The sequence below is a fragment of the Tympanuchus pallidicinctus genome, unplaced genomic scaffold (assembly GCF_026119805.1).
Source record: "Tympanuchus pallidicinctus isolate F22 unplaced genomic scaffold, pur_lepc_1.0 scaffold15, whole genome shotgun sequence".
NCBI lineage: Eukaryota > Metazoa > Chordata > Aves > Galliformes > Phasianidae > Tympanuchus > Tympanuchus pallidicinctus.
This window is the reverse complement of record NW_026294669.1, coordinates 10,520,320-10,540,558: the sequence shown is the minus strand read 5'-3', so window position 1 is coordinate 10,540,558 and position 20,239 is coordinate 10,520,320. Positions and strand designations below refer to the sequence as shown.

The 20,239-nt window shown below is 42.1% G+C and overlaps 1 protein-coding gene across 6 annotated transcripts in view; it reads right to left on the bottom strand.

The window, feature by feature from the left end:
• The window catches only part of SEMA5B (semaphorin 5B), a 251,698-nt gene that overhangs the window by 17,404 nt on the left and 214,055 nt on the right, over window positions 1-20,239 (bottom strand). For 5 of the 6 annotated variants that reach the window (XM_052676287.1, XM_052676288.1, XM_052676290.1 and 2 more), the window contains 9 exons: window positions 18,150-18,331; window positions 15,028-15,171; window positions 13,513-13,660; window positions 11,921-12,146; window positions 11,041-11,259; window positions 9,092-9,262; window positions 8,026-8,175; window positions 7,078-7,122; window positions 3,703-3,908 (listed from right to left, as the gene is read on the bottom strand). In XM_052676287.1, the coding sequence (XP_052532247.1) occupies window positions 3,703-3,908; window positions 7,078-7,122; window positions 8,026-8,175; window positions 9,092-9,262; window positions 11,041-11,259; window positions 11,921-12,146; window positions 13,513-13,660; window positions 15,028-15,171; window positions 18,150-18,331 (1,491 nt within the window). Of the gene's footprint in view, window positions 1-3,702; window positions 3,909-7,077; window positions 7,123-8,025; window positions 8,176-9,091; window positions 9,263-9,343; window positions 10,483-11,040; window positions 11,260-11,920; window positions 12,147-13,512; window positions 13,661-15,027; window positions 15,172-18,149; window positions 18,332-20,239 lie in introns of those variants that run through there. The other variant, XM_052676292.1, reaches the window with a different exon arrangement.

Below are 20,239 nucleotides of genomic sequence, written 5' to 3'. Positions count from 1 at the left end.
AGGCAATTTTTATTTCATTATGCTCTTGTTCTGCACAGACTTCAATATTGTCAGAATGCTGTATGAACTTTAACCAATTAATGAAACATGAACTGCTTATTAGGTGACCCAAAAGTTCTCTCCCCTACAATCTGTGAATAACAAATGAAAATCAACGCGCTGCCGGTAAATGCATATGCATGAAATCTTTTAAGACATCATGGCGAAAACAGCTAATAATAAACCTCGCAGCATTCCTGAGAAAGTAAAACAGGAAGGGAAAACCAGCCAGCAAAAACAACACGTTCTTCTGCAAAACACTGCCTAGGCAAGTTAGCGTCAGCGAAATGATCAATAGGTCACCATTATGTATGATATTTACATCTGATCTGCATTACTGCATTGCTAGGCTGAAATGCCCAACGAGGCTCAGATCAGCTAGCACTTTTCTTCATTAAAATCTGCCTTCATATAAAATTCACCTTGATTTATGAGCCTGCTTTCAGAGCTGTGCATTTGAATGCAACATTGCCAAACCTTCCACTGTGTTCACCTGCTGGTTGGAGAGCAGAGATATTTCAGGATGAAAATAAACTAAAGATGGCTGCAGAAGGCTGAGTATTATCAAAGAATGTGAATAATAGGCTTTTGCATATGCTCAGCCTTCTGCTACCATCACATCCCTGTGTATCATCATTTTTTGTTACTGAAAAACAGCCTGCATGCTATGTTTTTCCTTAATCACGGGTGCATTAACTTCTCCATGCACACACACACACACACATGCAAAAGCCTACAGTTCTTTTGCTTTCACCAACTAAAAACGTTTGGGGATTTTTATTTATTTATTTGCATCTGCTGTGTATACTTATTTGGCTTTAGAATCTGGAATTTCAGGCGTTTTCACTTCCTTTCATAAGTACACACTTGAAATTCAGATGGGCTCATACACATGCTCAGTCCAACTCCCATTTTCCAGGAGGTAAATTTTAGCTCCTTCATCACCTGAATGTTAATTGTGAAGCATCACAATAAAACCACACGTTTCTTGAAGGCATGAAAAAATTCCCTCCTGACCCTAAGAAAACTCTGCCAGTTATTCCTAAAAATAAAGCTGGCTAATAATAAGTTCTGTAATTACACAGCACAGAGCACACAGAACCTTCCACTTACTACACTAACACTATGTTCTTCTAGGCAACGCTGAGGAGTGGTGAATTTGTATTATTAAATAAGGAATTTTCAGGCAAGACTTTAAGGAAGGAGAGCCAATAGAGAAGATAACACAAGGACATATTTTACACGAACAGAGAAAAGGGGCTCCACTTCATAAATAAATCTTACTTCTTCCAAAAATCTACTTGCCTTGTCCACCATTCTGAATACGACTCTGCAAGTAGCCCTTTGCACCTAAACATAGATTTTGCCTGTCACATGACTGCAGGTTGATGCACCTGAACTGTTTCACCTGCTAATGTTCTGTAAATAAGCCTCATTTGGTGTGTCTTTCAGTATGCCCAAGTCTTTTCTCCTCAAGCCTAACTCATACAGTCCCAGCTGCCTAATGCCTTCCCCTAAATAAACTAGATTTTCAAAGCTTGATCTAGCGCCTATGCACTTCGTGTCCATCGAAAGAAGACTCTAGCAGCTGCTCACTGTTGCTACACACTAGATCAAGTATTCAGAGATGGATCTATCAAGGAGGTCAACTCCCTCCTGATACTTCATTAACTAATCTGCTGCTATTTTAAACTTTGCTCAGCTTTGTTATTACTTCTACTCCGCTGCACCACTTTGCACAGACATATTGCTTTTCAGAATCCATTTACCCAATCAATCACGATCATTCTGGGAATAATCTCGTTCTCTTCTAAATTTTAACTATTATTTCTACTTCAGCATGATCTGATGGAAAAAGATAGTATAAATTATGAAGAAAATGTTAATATAAAGCCAATCCTGCAATGACACACTTCCTAGAAAAAAAACACACAAAAAAAACCAAATAACAAACCACCCGTCTTTTGCCTTCATTGTTTGCTATGCAAGGAATAAGGTGACACCCTTTCTCACCTTCATTCCTGGAAGACTTTCTCACTTGGATCTTCCTATTAACTTTGTCACAACTCCTCACGTAACTGAAAGTTTTACTGTCATAGTTTGAAGTTTCTAGGATCAGGTCCCAGTTCTTTACCTGTCTTAATAATTTATTACCTAACCCATGTATACAGAGCGTGTAGAATAATACATCCTGTGAAACTTTGTTAAAAGCCTCTGAAAATCCCAATATGTCTGCTGCTTTCCTCACGTCTAGATCAATATTTATTTAATTTAAAAAAGGAATCCAATTTGCCTGACATGATTTACTTTCCACAAATCTATGCTGACTCGCATTACGATGCTGCATCCTTATTAAACTGTATGCAACTGTAGCCTTATAATACTAGAAAATGTATTTTCAATACCATTTGTAGGCAGCAGGATCCTCTGAGGGCTTACAATGCCCAACACAAGGAATTCAGTGGATCCTTATTGCCCAGCTGGTCTTTTATTTTCTAGCTCATACTGTTTTCCCTTAAAATGCCAGAACAACACTGACTCTTTTCAAATGACTTGATACAAGCTCTTAATTCTGATGCGTATTCACGTATTCACATTGCAAATCATGGTCATATATCAGCAGTCCTCTTGTGCCCAGAGTTATAAAGTCCCTATGTTGAAACAACCCCAACACCCAGGGTGTTCAGCCTGTGGCAATGGTCCCACAGCCGATCACAGTGTTGGGTCTCAGTCAGAAGCCAGGCCAGATCAAAAGAAACAGACAATCATAATGTCAACAGCACATAGCTTTACGAAGGAATAAGCAGCTGGAGGATTTACTGCTGCTTTGTATTCACATCCCAAACAATGCTCTGCGCTGTTCAATTCACCTTAGGCAGGCTGTTCTCCCCACAGTGACACAAAAAGCATTGCGCCCATCCCACTGCTCAGCTCTCTGATCTCACATTTCACCTGCAGACCAATCCTCATACAGAGTGCTGTGCTACTATTTCAGCATCTCGTCTCCTGCACCCTTAGTCCTGTCTTCTCAGATAACAGGTGATATATTCACCTTAGCAAGCAGATGTCCCAACAGAATACATCTCTTCAATATTCTCCTAAGGCTCCAGCACCCAAGTCTACAGCTATCATTAAATTTCTGCATGGTTGCCTGGGGATAAATCCTGTCCAGTCCTGATAGAGGAGGCAGAACTCTCTTTGCTTTCTCATTTTCTCCATTTTTGCAGTTCACTAAGCATTTCCAGAATCTCATCCTACCAATAAGCATTTTCCCAGCTATTTGTCAATGAAGTTTCAGTTTTTATTCTTCCTCCCCTCCGTTTCCTCTTTACCACGCGCCAACAAAGCAGTGAACTGAGCTCTTACTGATTTCTTAGAGGACAATTTGTATATGTATAATAGTCAGAATGGCCTGGAGTATGTTGGTATGTACTTGCCAGACTGGCATTCATCAGGACTGTGAAACAGAACAAAATCCCATTGCAGTAATGAGACTTTTTAACCCCTTTGTGACAGTATGGCTAAATGCCCCTTCAGCACCACATACAATGCCAACAGCTGGGCACAGAAAACACCAACCTACCCAATTCAAACCATGACACAAACACAGAATTGTTCAGGCAGTATCAAGCTGTTTGTGGCATTTCCCGTCAAGTACCCTACCTTGAACTCCATGGGGGTGTACTTCTCATTCTTGGGGGTTGTGTTGCCCTTGTAATGAAGATGGTTGGGAGTGGTTGGGTGGATGACAGTTGACTCCTGGGACTGCCTCTGACAGCGCTGGCAGTACACGTAAATCACAAATGTTAAGAGGCTAGAGCCAAAGAAGCAGGAGACCCCAGTGGCAATCAGATGGATGAGACTAAAACCTGCAAGGGAAATGACAGGAGACGCTATTTTTAAAGAACAGCCTTTTTCCCTCTCCCGACAAGACCACAGGTGCAAATCGCAGCCGTGACATCTCGGGATCAACTTTAATAAGCTGTTGAAGCCTGAGTCTTACGTTCCAACATAAACTGACATAATCTCCCCGAAAATCAGTCTCCCCACTGCAGCTCTGCCTTGTGCAGTTTAACAATTTCATGCATTGATTTCTCAAAGCTCCCACCCTGTCTCTCCTCTCTCCCCTCTATTGATATTGAATCTAAACATTATGTTAAGCTGACAGCTAAAGAAATGAGCCATACAAACAATGCGCAGTAACGGATTCCAAAGTGTGTGTGTGTCATGGAAATAAGGGGATAAAAATCCTCAGTGTATCTCTGAAGGGGAAGGAAAGGAGGGGAAAACCCTCTCTGTCAGCTGCCCGAAATGCCTATGAGACTGTGTGTGGGGTGAGTGAGACACACAGTCCGTCCTGTGTAATCCTAGCATAGTCAGTGTTCTTGCTTATTCACAGGGGAGTGCTGCCTGGCCACCTCTGCACTACCTCTGAGGAGTATTTGTACAGCTCCGAGGGAATGAGAATCATATGGAGGAAGAAGGAAAGGGGGTAACTGCTTGAAAAAAACCTGCTTTGTTGGCTTCCTCCACAAAGACAGGAAGGCAGTCGCAGGCAGCTGTCAGTGCGGTAGCAACAGTGTGAATTTTTCCAAAGGAAAAGCTCCTAACCCAAAGCCTCCTGCAGAGATCTCTCCGCATGGAGAGCATCCTCCGAGCCCTAGGAAGAAGCTGTAGCTACCAGGAGTGCCCTGCGCACTGGGCATACCTGACTCCCAGCTCTGGCTGGTGGGAGAAGAATATTAAGAGTATTCCTTGCTCTGCTCTCCCTTTGGAGAGTGTCAAACCCCACCGTAAGAGGAACTGCCATAAGATCCCCACCAACACCAGAACAAACATCAGAGATCCTTACAGCCACAAAGTTAACGAAGCAACCAGAGACATTCTTGTGTAGCAATAATTTGTGACCCTTCTGTCTTTTGCTGTGTTACACTGGGGAATCTACAGAATAAGAATCAGCAAGGATGGCCCCAGATGTTACTGTATTCTAATGCTTTTTCTTAATCTTTCAAGCAAGAATGACAGGGGACAAATGGGAAGGATTTCTTCCTTCCGACTGCTTGCCCCCCCAGGACAGCTCTCCCAGAGGATGGCCACACTGGCTCAGTGGGGACTGCAGTAGTAAAATTCTCGTACTACTTAAAAAGCCAATTCATTTGGGCAGACTGCTGTGTTGACTTAAATGTGTGCAGAGAAATGGAAGGGACTACTCTGAAAGTGGCTTTAAATGAGGTTCATTCTTAATCTGATCACGGTGTGCATTTTTTGGTGCCATCTTACATTTTAACTGATATGCTTTTCAAATACAGAATTCTGCCCATTAGTCTGCTGCACTCCTCTAATCTTTAGTTAAAGAATATCCTCCCGAGTTTAAAAAGAACCAAACCAATAGAGTCCTACAGCAAAGTAAAGCACTTCAATCATAATTATAGTTAGGAATATACAGAATATATTAGACAGACAAGTTACATTTATTTTTCAAACCACACTATAAAATTCTATTGCAAGATTACCACTTTCTATTGTGTTCTCATACGGTCCAAAAATGGCAGAAAGACAGCAATTTCCTACTGAATATTGTTAAGATATTTACAAAAAGACATTTCCTTTCTAAAAAAAATCTCAGCCTACTTTACTTCACTCATGAGAGCTAAAACACAGATATGTAACTTCATTTAGTGAAGCTACATATGGAAGCTACCACTTCATTCTCCTTCCATCCAGCTTTGCTTATATTGCACTGAATGTCTCAGTACATTTCCCAATTCACTTCAGTAGGAAATCCTTCTTAAAACACAGAATCATAGAAATGTGCTCCTACATTCCATTCTCTCCTTTCAAAGAACCATCTGATTTATCAGGTGAGTTTTAGCAGTACCTGAGACAAAAATTATTTTGTCTGCAGTATGCAAATCCCTGTGGGAAAGTTTTCTGGTTCCTCACTTGGAAAATACAGATTTTCTGAGATGCATCAACACATTTTCTGTTGATTGGCTTTCTTGCCAAATACAATAGAATGCTAAGTAATAAATGATATTAGCAAAGGTAAAATGTAACAGCAGCAAGTATAATGCTATTAGAAAAAGAAGGAAATGTGAATAGAGAGCATAAGGGCAGAATGCAACCCATAGAGAGGAGTCCTGAAACTGAAGCAGATATATTGCACTTTCTGGAAGGGAAGGACTGATGCGGAAAACCAACTGTTATACTGTAGGTGTTGAAATCTTATTTACATTGATTGGAAATCAATTGATTGTCCAACAGTCATAAACACAGTGGCTGCATTTCCACAGGTGGCATGCCTTTTTTTTTTCTTTTTTTTTTTTTTTCCATCATCTCCACAGGGAGAAAACATTTTAGCAGCCTGCAGATCATTTAGATTTCAGGAAATCAGGGGTGTGGTGCTAGCAGGAATTGAGATGGTCATTAGTGTGAAACTAGCATTTCAAAACACTGAAAGCACCTGCCATTTTCTTTAGTCTGAATTTTTATCACAGTGGCTCATGGGGCAGTGGAAGAGCGAGACTAATGACTGGATCTTTCCTAGTTACGTGCAGAAAGGAGACAACTTCTTTGAGGTGAGGACTTCAGTGAAAAGAACTTGGAGGACAACTACTAACTCAAATCTAGTCCTATATCAGAAAAGGAACTAAGAGACTTTGTTCAGTGAACTCTTTACAGGTTACTTAAAAACACCTGCCTCCAAACGGCGGGAGGTTTACAGTGGTGAAATGAGGACTGTGCCTTCCTTTCTCTTGAACCTTTTATCCTGTGGGTAGAGACAGACAAGTAATGTGCTCCCTGGTAATAAATGACCTTGGTGGCCAAGCCAAACCCCCAAGTAGACAAAAATCTTGGAACTGACAAGAGGCCTGTGTGATACATTCCTGCAGTCTGACTCAGACAGCAAGACTCCAGTGGAATTAAGGCTATCACTGGGATGTGAGCTGTATAGATTAATGGTTTGCTTGATACTGCACAGGGAGAATAGAAGCCAGGTTAAGACAAAAATAAGATATATGGTTAGTGGTATCCTACCTCCACAGTTTGTGCTCTCATCAATGCTGGATGCTGGCAGGATCACTAAACAAAGAGAAGAAGATCGGAGAAAGTTGTCATTTTGCCACCACTTTACTTCTTTAAGTAATTAAACCCCCCTGTGATTCAGGCACAAGAAGCTGCTCATGTGTTCTGCAGCAAGCTGAGAGTCTCTCTAAATTGAATGAAAAGCTCAGACTGTGAACCACATGAAACAAAACCTCTCCAAAGACCTGGCAATTACAGTACAGTTACCTGATCGCTGTTTAGCTTCTTCAGTTTATGGGGAAGAAGACAGCTAAGAAAATCATGGAAAAAGAGACTACAACCATCTGGGGATCTCAAATTTTTAAGCCAGGTCATTATAGTCCAGAAAAGAACATTTGGAAGATGTTATTCAGGCTAGACCAATATCAAATATTTTCCTGAGAGATTCAGTTTCCACAAAAAACAGAATGGAAAATGATGATTGCCATCTGTCCATCAATTATGCTGCTGTTAGACCTTTGATTATTCTCCCCACATCACATAGTGGTTGTCTCCATCTGCCCGTTTGCTTCTTCGTGATTTTAGGATGCTTCCTTTCATAACTGAACTCAAGGATCTTCTTTTGCCTGCTCCATGCTGAGAATAGAGCTCATTTTTATAACTCAGCCCTAGATGAAGGGCTATGCAAGGTTTAAAGGTTCAATTTGGGTGAAGCAGTACTAGTTATTCATTCCAGATCTAGGTAATTCTATATTAAGAGAGCTGAGATGCCCCAAAGGAATGTCAGTTATCCTGTACCTTCAACAAGGGAATTGATAACTTATTTGTTAATTTTTTGCTTTACTAGAAGCATCCATACCCTTTCATAGCAGAGAAAATCTCACCCTAGTTTGACGCCTGGTCATGAGCTTCTCTCCTACATTGACCCACCCTCTCCGTCTTCAGTGCCATGGTACATACCAGGAATTTCATTATACAGGCAATCTTGGTATTGTGTGCTGTTTCCAATGCACTGAGAAGAGTCTGGGCTGTGTACCTCGCAGTAACGGCTGCGATACTGGATGCCCTCTTCATTACACAGGCTCCACTCTGACCACTCTGACCAGCCACCTTAAATGCAAATCAAGAAAATGCACAGACAACATCACCAAGAAGGAAAAGGATCCCTTGTGGAAACCAAACTTCTCCCATGCTAGAGAGTGTTCAGATCCTCACCTGGGCCTCTCCCACACATCCAATCTGGGGGCCTTCTGCAAGTTTAATCGTCATGATATAAATAACAGTGCAAGAATCATAATCTCCTTGTCAGATTGTAATTTTCTTAATACAGAGTAAATGAACCTTTGCTGGAGCACTGCACAGTGCAGAATTGGTTTTAAAACTCCTATATCAGCTTTGTGGTTAAAGACAAACAAGCATTTGGATGGGACAGTTTTGTACAGGACCTCCAAATTTGATGTAGTCTCTCAAGGATACCCCAAGCAGCCAGCACAAATTACAGTGCTTACAAAGCTTTACTAAGGTTGCTAAGAGGAGGAATCAGTCTGCACTGGATCAGAAATACACAAAAGTGGCTCAAAGTCAGCACAGATGTGAACTTTGTCCTCTGAGCTGTAGCACACATTCATCTGCCAGTCTGTGTAAGACAGAAAAAGGATCTCCCCTTCAGCAACAGTACAGATTGATGCTTCATGACTCCTTTTGTTTGTCTTGAAAGCTTCCACATTCAAGAACCAAAGTCTTGCTTTTTCAATTACTTTAAATTGATCGTCTGTTAACAAGATTTTGCCTGGCTAGCACCAGAATGCCAGAGCGTGGTCTGGTGAGCAAGTAAAAAGAAAGGTGATGAAGCATTTGATTTGAACACTAGGATGTCTGCTTTTTCCCTGGTTCAATATACATTTACTGAATGGACACTAAAGCTACTAACTGATGGTGTTCCTGGCTTATTTTTATGACATGCTGCAGATGCACCTTGCTCTCATCAGCACCCTAATCAGCTGAAGCAGGAACCCAAAGTGGCTACCTTCACACGGGTGGGTGTTGCAGAGAGCCTCCTCAGTGTGCAGCCCGATGCAGATATCCTCTCCACTAGATGGAGCTGGGTTGGTGCAAGTCCGTGTGCGCTGGTAATGCCCTCCTCCACAGGTTGCCGAGCACTGAGACCAAGGAGTCCAGCAAGACCAAGAGCCTTTTACTGGAGGATATGGAAAAGCAAGGAGAAAGAGGTACATGCAAGCGATTACTATTCTCACTGTGACACAGAATCCCAGTATCTCACCTAGATCTACCCTGCCCAGACTAGCTGCCACTTTCTTGTACCCCAGGACATTTGGGCTTCGTGTCAAGAGAGGGTTGAAATGTGCTGCACTCTGTGGATGCTAAATGAAGTCCATGCACAGAAAGACTGCATCATAAAGGACTGTAGCAGAAACTATTCTGTAGGGTGACTGTCTTATTTTTATGCAACTTTTTATAAAATATCCTTATTACATTGTCTTTTGACTCTTCACCTATAGTAACAGCACATTTACTTGGAAAAAAAAATCATACAACCTAAGTGGAGCTTATATCTTTCTTCTCAGGGTCCCAAGTCTTTTAGTCCCAGACTTCAGAAAACCTCAGAGGCTTTATGTGAGCACAGTCCCAAAACACTTTATTAATAAAGCCAGGGTGGGAATTAAGAACTCTGGGTCCCAACCTCTCTTGTCAGGCTACTAGAGTACCTGATTTTCAGGTCCCCATGCCACTATTTCAGGAGATAACAACCTTGTGACTTAGTGCAAGATAAACCTAAGATTTCTCTATACATATTGAGTGAGGCAGGAACGAAGGAGACACATAGAAATAGCAATCATGCACTCAGAACAAATTGTAAAACATCATAGTGTCTAAAGGGAGAAAACAGCACAGGAGAAGGGCACAGACATTGGTGAAAAGCCACTGAGAGTTTCCAAAATAGTACTAATAGCTGCCTTTATAGTGCTAGAGTTATTTTCTTTTTATAGGCCACAGAGTGCAATATTAGACACTCCTGCTATGCTCTTACTATGCATTCTGATCATGTTTTCCTATCTGCATTGGCACTTTATCTTTGCATTGAATTTTAATATCATAATAATACCATAATAATGCAGCAATTTCAACTGTAGGCCACAAACTATATTGCCAGAGGTAGACAGAGCTACTGCTAGAAATTGCTAAAACTACAAAAAGACATGGTGATTTGTTTAAGATCATTTAAATTTAGCTTAGATAGCTATTACAGAGCAAGGAGAACGATAAGAGAGATAGTATGGTAGTCAATAGTCTATTATTACTATTCTGGACAAGGAGTGCAACATAAACATGAGGACAAACTTGAAAACCAGGAAACCAGGCAAGAATACTCCCTGCTGTCTGTGCAGGAAATGGTAACTGATGTCAAGAGTAGATGCCCATCGCAAGAACAATACGTAAGCAGGAGAGGGGGAAGAAACAAGTGTTCACAAGAAGAACTGCCACATCAAGCATCTCTACAGCATTAAGTCACATTCATTAAGCCCGTCTCCTCACCAAAGTGCAGATGTACCATGATGCTCTCCACTGGATGGAGCATCAAACCTACCTCAAGCAAAACACTACTAAATAAGCCACCATACTGTTTCATTTAGAGGTTGTGGCTGTGTTTCCCTCTTAGCCTAGGTGAAACATAGGTCACAGCATCAAAGTATGTGGATTGGATGGCATATATGAGTCATTACAATAGTTTTGGTTTTGTTCTGTTGTTTTTTGTTGGTTTTTTTTTGTGTTTTTTTTTTGTTTGTTTGTTTGTTTTGTTTTTTTTTTTTTTTTTTTTTTAATTAAGGAAAATCCCCCAAATTAAAGAAAAGTAAAAAAATGAAAGCACCTTGGAAATACTGATTTTTGGTGTCTCTGCCATTAAGATGAAGAAGAATACCTACGAATTTCATGCAGGAAGATAATCATGGTTACCTGGGCAAGGATGTGGGTTGCAGTCTTGGTACTCCATCGCTGACCCCACGCAAGGCAAGCCACCATTTTTAGGTTCAGGGTTTGTGCATGTTCTTTTCCGGATTCTAAAGCCCAACTCACAGTCCCTGGAACAGGAAGACCAGGCCCCCCAAAAGGACCAGCCCCCATTGATAATCCGTGCAGAGGTCTTACCAGTCTTGAGGAGGTCATCAACAAGAGCTTCAAAGAAAAAAAAACCAAGACATCACAAATCAATCAGTTGGTTTTTTTAAAAAAAAAAGTCTTCAGTTCTTGAATAAAATCAGGATTTATACATTCTGGGGATGAGTTTCTGTTGAAAGCCCTTAGTAAGAGTTCTGTTCCATAGTGTTACAGCAAAGTTAGAAGGAAGTGAAATGTATCACATACAAAATGAATCTAGTGATAATCTTGATAAACAAACTTTCTGGGCAGCAAATTGTGGCAATCTGGGCTGTGCTGTCAGGACACTGACTTGCACTACAACAGTAGTGAAGGGAATAACCCTGGAGGCAGTGCACAGAGGGACCTTTAGAGAGAAAGAAGAGTGAAGACAAACTATCCCACAGAATCTATTTCAAACTATCCCAACTATCCCATCTCTTCTTACATCCTCATCATTTGCCCATTCTCATTAGGGCTGCCTGGAAGTACCAAGAATAACTCTGCATGCTACCATAACAGGGCTGCATTGACTTCTACATCACAGGGCTCTCTCCATCCCTGCCATTCTGCAGTGATGCTAGTCATACATTTATGACTAGATCAACCAAGATTTATGTAGATACAATCAGGTTCTTGCTGTTCCCCTTCCAGCAAACCTAAGCTTGTCCCATAGTTCCCCAGAACTGACAAGACATACAGTCAGTTTCACACATTGCTGAGCCATCATTGGGACAGAATCGACTCTCAGTTTTCTTTCTCCCAAACTGCAGCTCATGGGGATCAGACAGCTGGGCACGACACGTGTAGCGGAAGCGCTGCTCCTGGCGGGCACCATTCTGGGTGATGTTGACAGGCATCCAAGGGGTCCAGGGTGTGTTCCTACGTACTTCTGGGCAGCTCTCTGGGTTGCAGGTCTTATATTCCTGCAAGGAATGAAAACCACTGTGACCTTCCTTATCGAAGAGCAGTAGACTAAGTGACACAAATTTGTTTGCATCCTAAAAAACAACGGGGTGCCTTTGTATCAAAAAAATCTTCTATTCACCTTCTCTGACCTCACAGATGCAAGATAGTGCTGGGTACAGCAGAAAATATGGGCTCTATGGAGGCAGTGATGGTACATAGCCTCAGGTGGACTTCAAGGATGAACTGTGTTTACTATTCTTATGTCTCCCTCAGGTTTGTATTTCTTTGCTGACTCAGAGTCCTGTGGGGCTTAGAATGCATGGTACGTAATGGGCAGGAAAATAATACAAGCAATGCATAAAAGTAACAACAAACTACTTTTCTGCTATGACTCTGAGATGCTGCTCTCAGGTCATCCTAGGAGAGCTCCATGAGGACAAAATATCAGTAAAGATCATTCCTTGAAAAGTTTGCTGTTTTGTTTCTAAGACACTTTTAGATAATCTTTTTTAATTGCTTTTTGTTGTTGTTTGGTTGGCTTTTCAAACTCCCTACTGGAGACCTTTTGCCATTCTTGGTGTAAAGATGAGCATCTATTGAGTATAGCCAACACTCTCGCTGGGTGGGGATGGAATGATACGGGGTCTTTACAATTCTCACCACCAGCAGGAGGAATTCCAGTGGAAGACATTGAGTTCTTGTCTAAAAATAAATAAATAAACCCTACTATTCTGGCAGAAGGAGAGAAATGTAATGCTTTAGGACTTTATGATTCTAGAGTAAATGCCAAACAGCTTGTGAACAGATGGGAGGTTCCAGATCAGATCTGCTTACACTGAAAGAAAACTGCCCATAAAACTAATTAAAACAGCTGCATGGAACAGCTGCCAGAATAGGAAAGGGAAAACAAAAGGGGAAAATTGGTAGTCATTGCCTCATTGATGGGTTAACTGGGTATTTGACCTGTTGGTTACTCAAGTATGAAAACGAGACTCATTTCTGTTGTGTGTAGGACCTCCTTGACTCAGCAGGATCATTCTTGGGAGTGGGAAAATGAAATGTAGAGTGTCAGGCAAAGGACTTGATATCTAAGTCTAGAGAAGCCTGCAGAAGCTCTCTGTATGCCAGTCTGTCCTAACCTGTACACACACACAGACACACACACAGACACACACGCACTCACACCAACTTCACTGACTTCTGGAATCTGCCACCTCTCTGCTTCCCAGTTCATTTCAGCATCATCTCCAGCAAGAGCTGAGGATAGCAATTTCTTCTAGCTTGAGAAATAAAACCAAGATGGAGAGAGGAGTTAAATACCAGGACCCTAGAAGCTAGATGTCATTAGGTGTCTGATATTCAATGTCAATAAACAATACATACCACAGGACAGCCTGGACATGTATTCCCATTTTCACAGGACCTTTGCCTTGAGTGAATTCCTCCACCACAGTTCACACTACATTTATTCCAAGGACCCCATGAAGACCAAAAAATTGGCAATGGACATGGACTGTTCTCATTACAGAATCTGAAAGGAGAAAGCACATTATTCAAAAAACATCCATGTAAGCACAACTCAAGGATAAAATGATGACGGATGCAAAGCTAGATGGCACACTGCATTTGAGTGCACTTACTGCATGCACAGAAAGCTAGCAGAAGGCTCACACGAGTCAGATTAGCAATATTCCTGTTCATGACAGAGAACTGTATCCTCTATACTGATGGAGGAGTGGTTGGCCAGGCTAACCACTAAGACAGCTAGAATCATAAAATCAGAGAATCCTAGAAGTTGGAAGGGACCTCTAAAAGTCATCTAGTCCAACTCCTCTGCAATGAACAGGGACACTAACGGCCCGATCCAGCCTCACCTTGAAAGTCTCCAGGGAGGAGGCTTAACTAACAGGAGGTCAACCCAACACTGATCTGTCACCACTGGCAGGTGCTAAACACTTGGCAATCTTCTCATCTCATGATTTGGCCCTCACTGTTATTTGGTCCCTAAGAAACTAGTGTTGTAACTGAAGCTGAACTGGAAGATATATGCATATAAAAGCAGGTCCTGAATTAATGTTGTTTCATGTTCCCTTTAGAAAAGGTAACTTCAATTTTGTTCAGCTTTTTAATCAATATTGTTCTCAAATTGAATCACACAGGACTGTAATTGACTCAGATGTAGTCCTTAAAACCCAAAAAGGACCATTCTGAATGGCCACATATCAAACCAAACATTACAATGTCCCAAATAAGGGAAGTTAAATGAATTGCCCTTTGTATTCTGAGAAATGCAGAGAGATCTGTCTTAAGTGACCACTCAAGGGACAAGCAACAGTCTACTGCCAAGCAGAGGTGGCCTTTAATGAAATGTCAAAGCTGGAAACCAATCTGGATGCCTTGAAGCATGTGTTTAAGGAGGGGCTGGGCTTGAAGAAACAAAATAGTGCAGATAGCTCTGAAAGTTAAAAAAGCATTGTTTTTAATTGATTTTGCATGAAATTTGCTTAGTTCAGATGGGAAAAAAGATGATTTTTTTTTAATGCCACACCCTGCAAAAACTCAACTCTGAATCTGTCTTGAGTTGAAACTGGCAATGAAAGCTGCACGTATTCAACTGCTTCCTTGGGGACAGGTCAGAACAGTGTACTTTTTTCTATAGGTCCTAACTGCTGACAGCAGACACAACTTCTCCTTTCACTGAGGAGGCGTCAGTCCCTGATGTTCAAGGAACAATGCAAGAGAGAGGCCATATGTAAGTAACCTCATCCCTCCTTGGCCATGAAATTCCTTCTGCTCTGTATATTCAGCCTTATTCTGCGTTCAAAGAAGATCCACCATTTTCAGCCGCCAACATTATAACCACAGAAGTGAACACACAGTGTCATTAACATCTCTTACCTCTCTTCCCTGCTCTGTCCAACACAGACCCTGCCCCCATATCGTGGAGCAGGGTTGCTGCAGGACCGCTGGCGGACCTGAAAGCCTATCCCACAGGAGGTGCTACAGGGGGCCCAGGAAGACCAGGGTGTCCAAGCGCCATTTCTAATTAAAAGTGAGAGAGAGAAGAGATTATGGGGGTTGTCTAATAGTCTCCCCATGCTTAACAGTCAAACACATAAGGCACTGATAAGAGACTGCTTAAACTGAAGAAATTTTCATAACAATCAGACCACAGCAGTTGAGATTTATAAAAGGGACTCTCAAGATTGTTCAGCATTGGCCTTACTTCCTTGCCACTGAAGCGTCTAAGAATGGGACAGGAAGAGAATGAAGCCAACACTGAATGATTTTGAAAAAGCCTCTTAGGATTTTCTGGACAACACTGTGGATGCTACAACTTCCACTGCCTATTCCCACATCATCTTTCCCATGTCTCTCTTTTCTGAGCCAATTGATGATCCCAAAGTTGTATTTCCTGGACTCTTTGACTCCTATGCAAAGAGTGCAGGTTTTGAGGCTCACCAATGCCAGTTGTGCCAAAAAAAATTATCCTCTGCTAATTCAGAAGACACTGATGCTTTAAATCTCTTACAACAAAATTGCTACCAGCTCCAATGATTTTCTCGCAAGCTTCATAATATTTGGTGTTTTCCTAAAGCCTTTGGCATTGAATTCTATTAGGTGGAAATCTCAAACTTCATAAAAAATAACAATAATTGCTTCTGGCTTTCATGGGAGCTTGAAAAATCACTCTAGTGTGACCTTAAATCTGTACAAACCAGGAGGCAAGTAAGAGCTCAGAGGCAGGATTGAGTTTCAGGTTAACAAACGATTGCATCTCAAATGAGAAGTGGTAACTGAGCCTGAAGCAAATTTGACGTGAAAACCCTGAGTTCACACCTCACAACAGAGATGCCAGAGCATGTGCATGTGGCCAGCTTCTCTGAGGCTGCTGCCTGCAGTAACTCCACCACATGCTCACATGGAAGTTGAAATTTTCATCTTTAAAATTTCCTGATTATTAAAGCTTGCCTTGGTCTGATTTGGCAGGACTACTAAACCTTAGAGCTTCACCAAGGCAAGAGAGGAGGAACCACATTCTGTCTTCTGTGCTGCAGGTTTCATTTCATTTGGAGCCAGTGGCAATGCTCTGTCTTGCAGAACTGCCTCATCTTGACACTTCGCTGCCTTAAGTAAAAAAAAATCTTCTCTTTCCCCTGTAGAAAAACCTTTCTAAAAAGTCTAGTCAAAAAACAACTCAGGTGCTCTCTGGTTCTTGAAAGCTAAGCTTGAAAACAGATGTTAATTTTCAAAGCATTTGTTGAGCTAAAAACACTGCTGGCAAGAAATATTTTCTGGCATAGCACCAATCAGGGCAGAGGATGAAAGTTAAAATCCACGTTGCCCTTCACACTTTTTGTATTTGTTATCAATTCTTGCCAGTTCTTGGCAGCTTTAATTCAGAACCCTGATAGATATTTCTCCCCTCCTCCTCTTGCTCTTGTATCCCCCTTCCTTCTTCGCTTTGCCTCTCCCACCTCAGACAAGGTCACAGAACAAGAAATTCACTTACATAAAAATGCTACTCTTCCAAGTTATTCTTCCATGTTTTAAATGACCTACTACCTCCCTAGTCCTTAACTCAAAACAAAGATTATATGGTAAAACATGAAAAGACAAAATCAAATGGAAGGTTGCTGCTATTGTGGCAAAAAAAAAAAAAAAAAAAAAAAGCAATCTTCTCTAAAAATTCCTCAGGAAAACAATTCTCAGTATCGCTGTTTGAGGGTTTTTAACAGAAAGACACTTCCCATTTTCAGATTTCTAATAGAACTCATCTTTAGCCATCCTGCTTCCTCCTTGCAAAAAGAAATCTCAATGCCATATGAAGTCAATTAAAGGAAATTTGAAGGCTGAGGCGGATGCAGGATGACCAGATGTCCTTATTTTTCAAACCATGCTGTTTTCCTGTGTCTTAAGATTGAATAATTTATTTTTCATCCTCTTCTCAGAAGCTGTTCCTGCCTCTTTTGCCATCAGAGCACTGCTGAGAAACCCATCCCTCTGGTGTAATTTGCCTTTGCCACTGACATGAACAGGCAGCACAGAGGTAGGAATGACTACACATCTTTTAGGCAGCACAGCCCACAACTGGAAGGAGAGATGCCAAATCAAATATGAGTATTGATGAATTTTTGGTGCCAAGATCAGCACTGCTCTGTAGGGAGGAGCCAAGAGACAGCTGTCTTTAATGGCATCAACATTTATAAGGAAGATAAAGTAGATAAAAAACAGAACTGACCCAATATTTACCAAAATATTGGCTGGCACCATCCTGCTTAAGCAGTATTTACCCTACTGTGTCATCTTAGGTCATGACATGATATAGTCCAAGGGTGATGGGGTAGCATGGACACAAACATGGCAGCTATGTCTAGGCACCCCACCAGAGGACATTTAGCTTCCATACTGCTAAAGTATGAGCTCCAGACTTCCCTAAGAAGATGGCATGGGCATAAGATGAGCTGCATGTTGTTTATGGGACATGTCCAGTGAGTGTGCCTCTTAGGTGCAGCTGGCTGCCAGGATGGCATTCTGCAGGCAGCACGCGGGAAATGAGTAGTGCAGGCAAACCTTGCTTACAGCCCTATTAGATCCTGTCTCTTCAAGCACTGGTCTGCAGGAGCTCTGTTGCAAAACACACAACCTCAGAATTCAGACTTCGCAAAATAATGACTGAGTGCTTACTGATGTATTTTAGCTTATTACTATTCAGTTGGATAACATCTACCTCTACTTTACTCATCTCTGATGAGTCACTACTTACATACACTTGAGGGAAACTGAGGCTTAGTATAGGCAAGGTTAATGTTAACTTTGATTGGAGTGCTCATATTCCAAGGTCCCTGTCTGAGACACACGAAAGTGCCAGGATCCCTTTGCTCTAATCTCAGTCTGGGTCTCACATACATTCTGTTGGCTGGGATACATCATGGTCACAGAAACAAAAGGAAAGAGATAAGCTGTGAACAGCCACAACTATTGCTCCCTTCCAAAAACGCACAGAGATGCTGACATGCCTTGAACAATTTGCGACCTCGATCCTGGCCCCTTCACAGCTGCGACCTCCACAGCGAGGACGAGGGCTGTCACATGAACGTGACCTACACATACAGGAGCCTGTGCTGTCCCCGTCTGAATGCTCACACGGTTGCCATGGGGACCAAGGCCCCAGTCTTCCATTTGTTGTCAGGTTTTTCACCTAGTTTTAGGGAAAAAAAAAAAGAGGAAAAAAAAAAGGTCATTACTAGCAAAGTTTACATTTCTGGAGATATCCCCACAATAGAAATGCCAAACAAAGCTGCTGGGGGAATTAAGATGTAGCTCAGATAGGAGCTGTCTGTGCTTGTGAGTAGGATTGAAAACAGAGGGTTGTTTTCAGGCCATGCCGCATCAGTGTTTACCTCCAAATTCCACCCCACATACCTAACATGTGCACACAGGCACCCAACCAGCCCTACCATGCAGCACCCGCCTGCAGGCCACCTGCTTGTAGGTCCCATGCAGCACAGCTTCAGCCTTCTGAGCAACGCATGGCCAGCACTTGCTGTTCCCTTTCTGTGATGCTTCTGCCTTTGTAGTGCTCGGGGCTGCTGGTATAATCACATCTACAGGCCCAGACTGAGGCCTTCCTGACTTTGGCCCCATCGAAACACCACTGTAAGAATGGCCTTACACATCATGGTAGCAACCATAATGCTACGCATCCCCTTCTCTCCCCATCCTACAGGCATTGTCCCAAGCTGATGTGTAAGATGCAAGATCACAGAATGCTGGAGTGAAGCAAATGGTTCTTTCAGAATGGTAAACACTCCCCTGGTTTCCCTAAAGCCTCAGTGCATGCCAGGGGGCACAAGATTTGGATGCAACAAGCAGTTGAGTTCTCACAACTGTGACACTTTAGGGAACTTGATCCAGCATCTGCAGCTTTGTACTAACCCTAGTGCTGCTTCTTTAGAAGGTAAGAACCACAGAATCACAGAATGATTAAGGTTGGAAAGACTACTACAGTCATCTAGTCCAACCATCCATCCACTGCCACCACACCACTAAATCACAGCTATCTTCTTAAAAATCTCCTGAGACATTGACTCTACCACCTCTCTGTGCAGCCTGCTCCAATACCCCTCCATCCTTTCTGAGAAGAGATGTTTCCTAATATCCAACCTAGTGGCTGGTGGGATGCTCAGCAGCTTTGATAAACCCATTGGCACAGGCAACACAGGCCTTGGCCTCAGTGTTGCACACAAGAAGAAGTGAAGAGGAGGCTGCATCCCTGGCTTGTGGCCCTGGTCCCAAATATGAGCCAGCTACCACTGCCAAACCACACTGTGCCATGTTCAGCTGAGCTCTGTAGGCAGCAGGATCAATCTCCTGGAATGCCCTGTAGGGAAGTCATTTCTCCAAACCAAGGCATGGTGAGGCTGTGAGCGTTCTCAGACAACTGTGGCCACAAAGCAGGGCATTCAAACACTCATCCTCTTAAACACACTGCTCTGGGCTTCAAGCCTGGCACAGTGTTAAACACTCACAGTGCACCTCTGGTGGACTGCAGTCTTCCCCTCTTGCTCATCTGCAGCAGCATCAAAAATACACAGCAGTGACACAGAAGTAATATAGATCTGATACTGTGCTTTTCAGGCAGCAGTTGGGGAGAATCAAGCATCTGTTGCAAACCTTTGTTTGCAGTAGATTACCATGCTGTTATAAAAATTTGCTCTGGGCTGCAGGTTACAAGGCAAGACGCCCAGAGAAAAGAACATTGAGCCTTGTTGTTGTTTTTTGAGTTTGTTTTAAACATGAGCACAGACAAAAACCCATTCAGTTGGGTTGCTAAAAATCAGGGAGAAAAAAAAATCAAAAGAACTACTCTGAGATATTTAATACTAGATTTTTATCTCCTTTTCCCTCCTGCCTTACAAAAGTCATAATCCAAGTACTGGATCATTCCTATTCGTTTTTGAGCCAGAAAGCCTTGCTGATTCCAGCAGGGAGCTCTGTTCAGAAATCAGTGGTATGATATGGCCCGTGGCTTCAATTAAAAAAAAAAAAAAACTGACAAATAATTATTGGCTCATAAGTGATACTGGGAAGCAGCCCAAAAATTAAA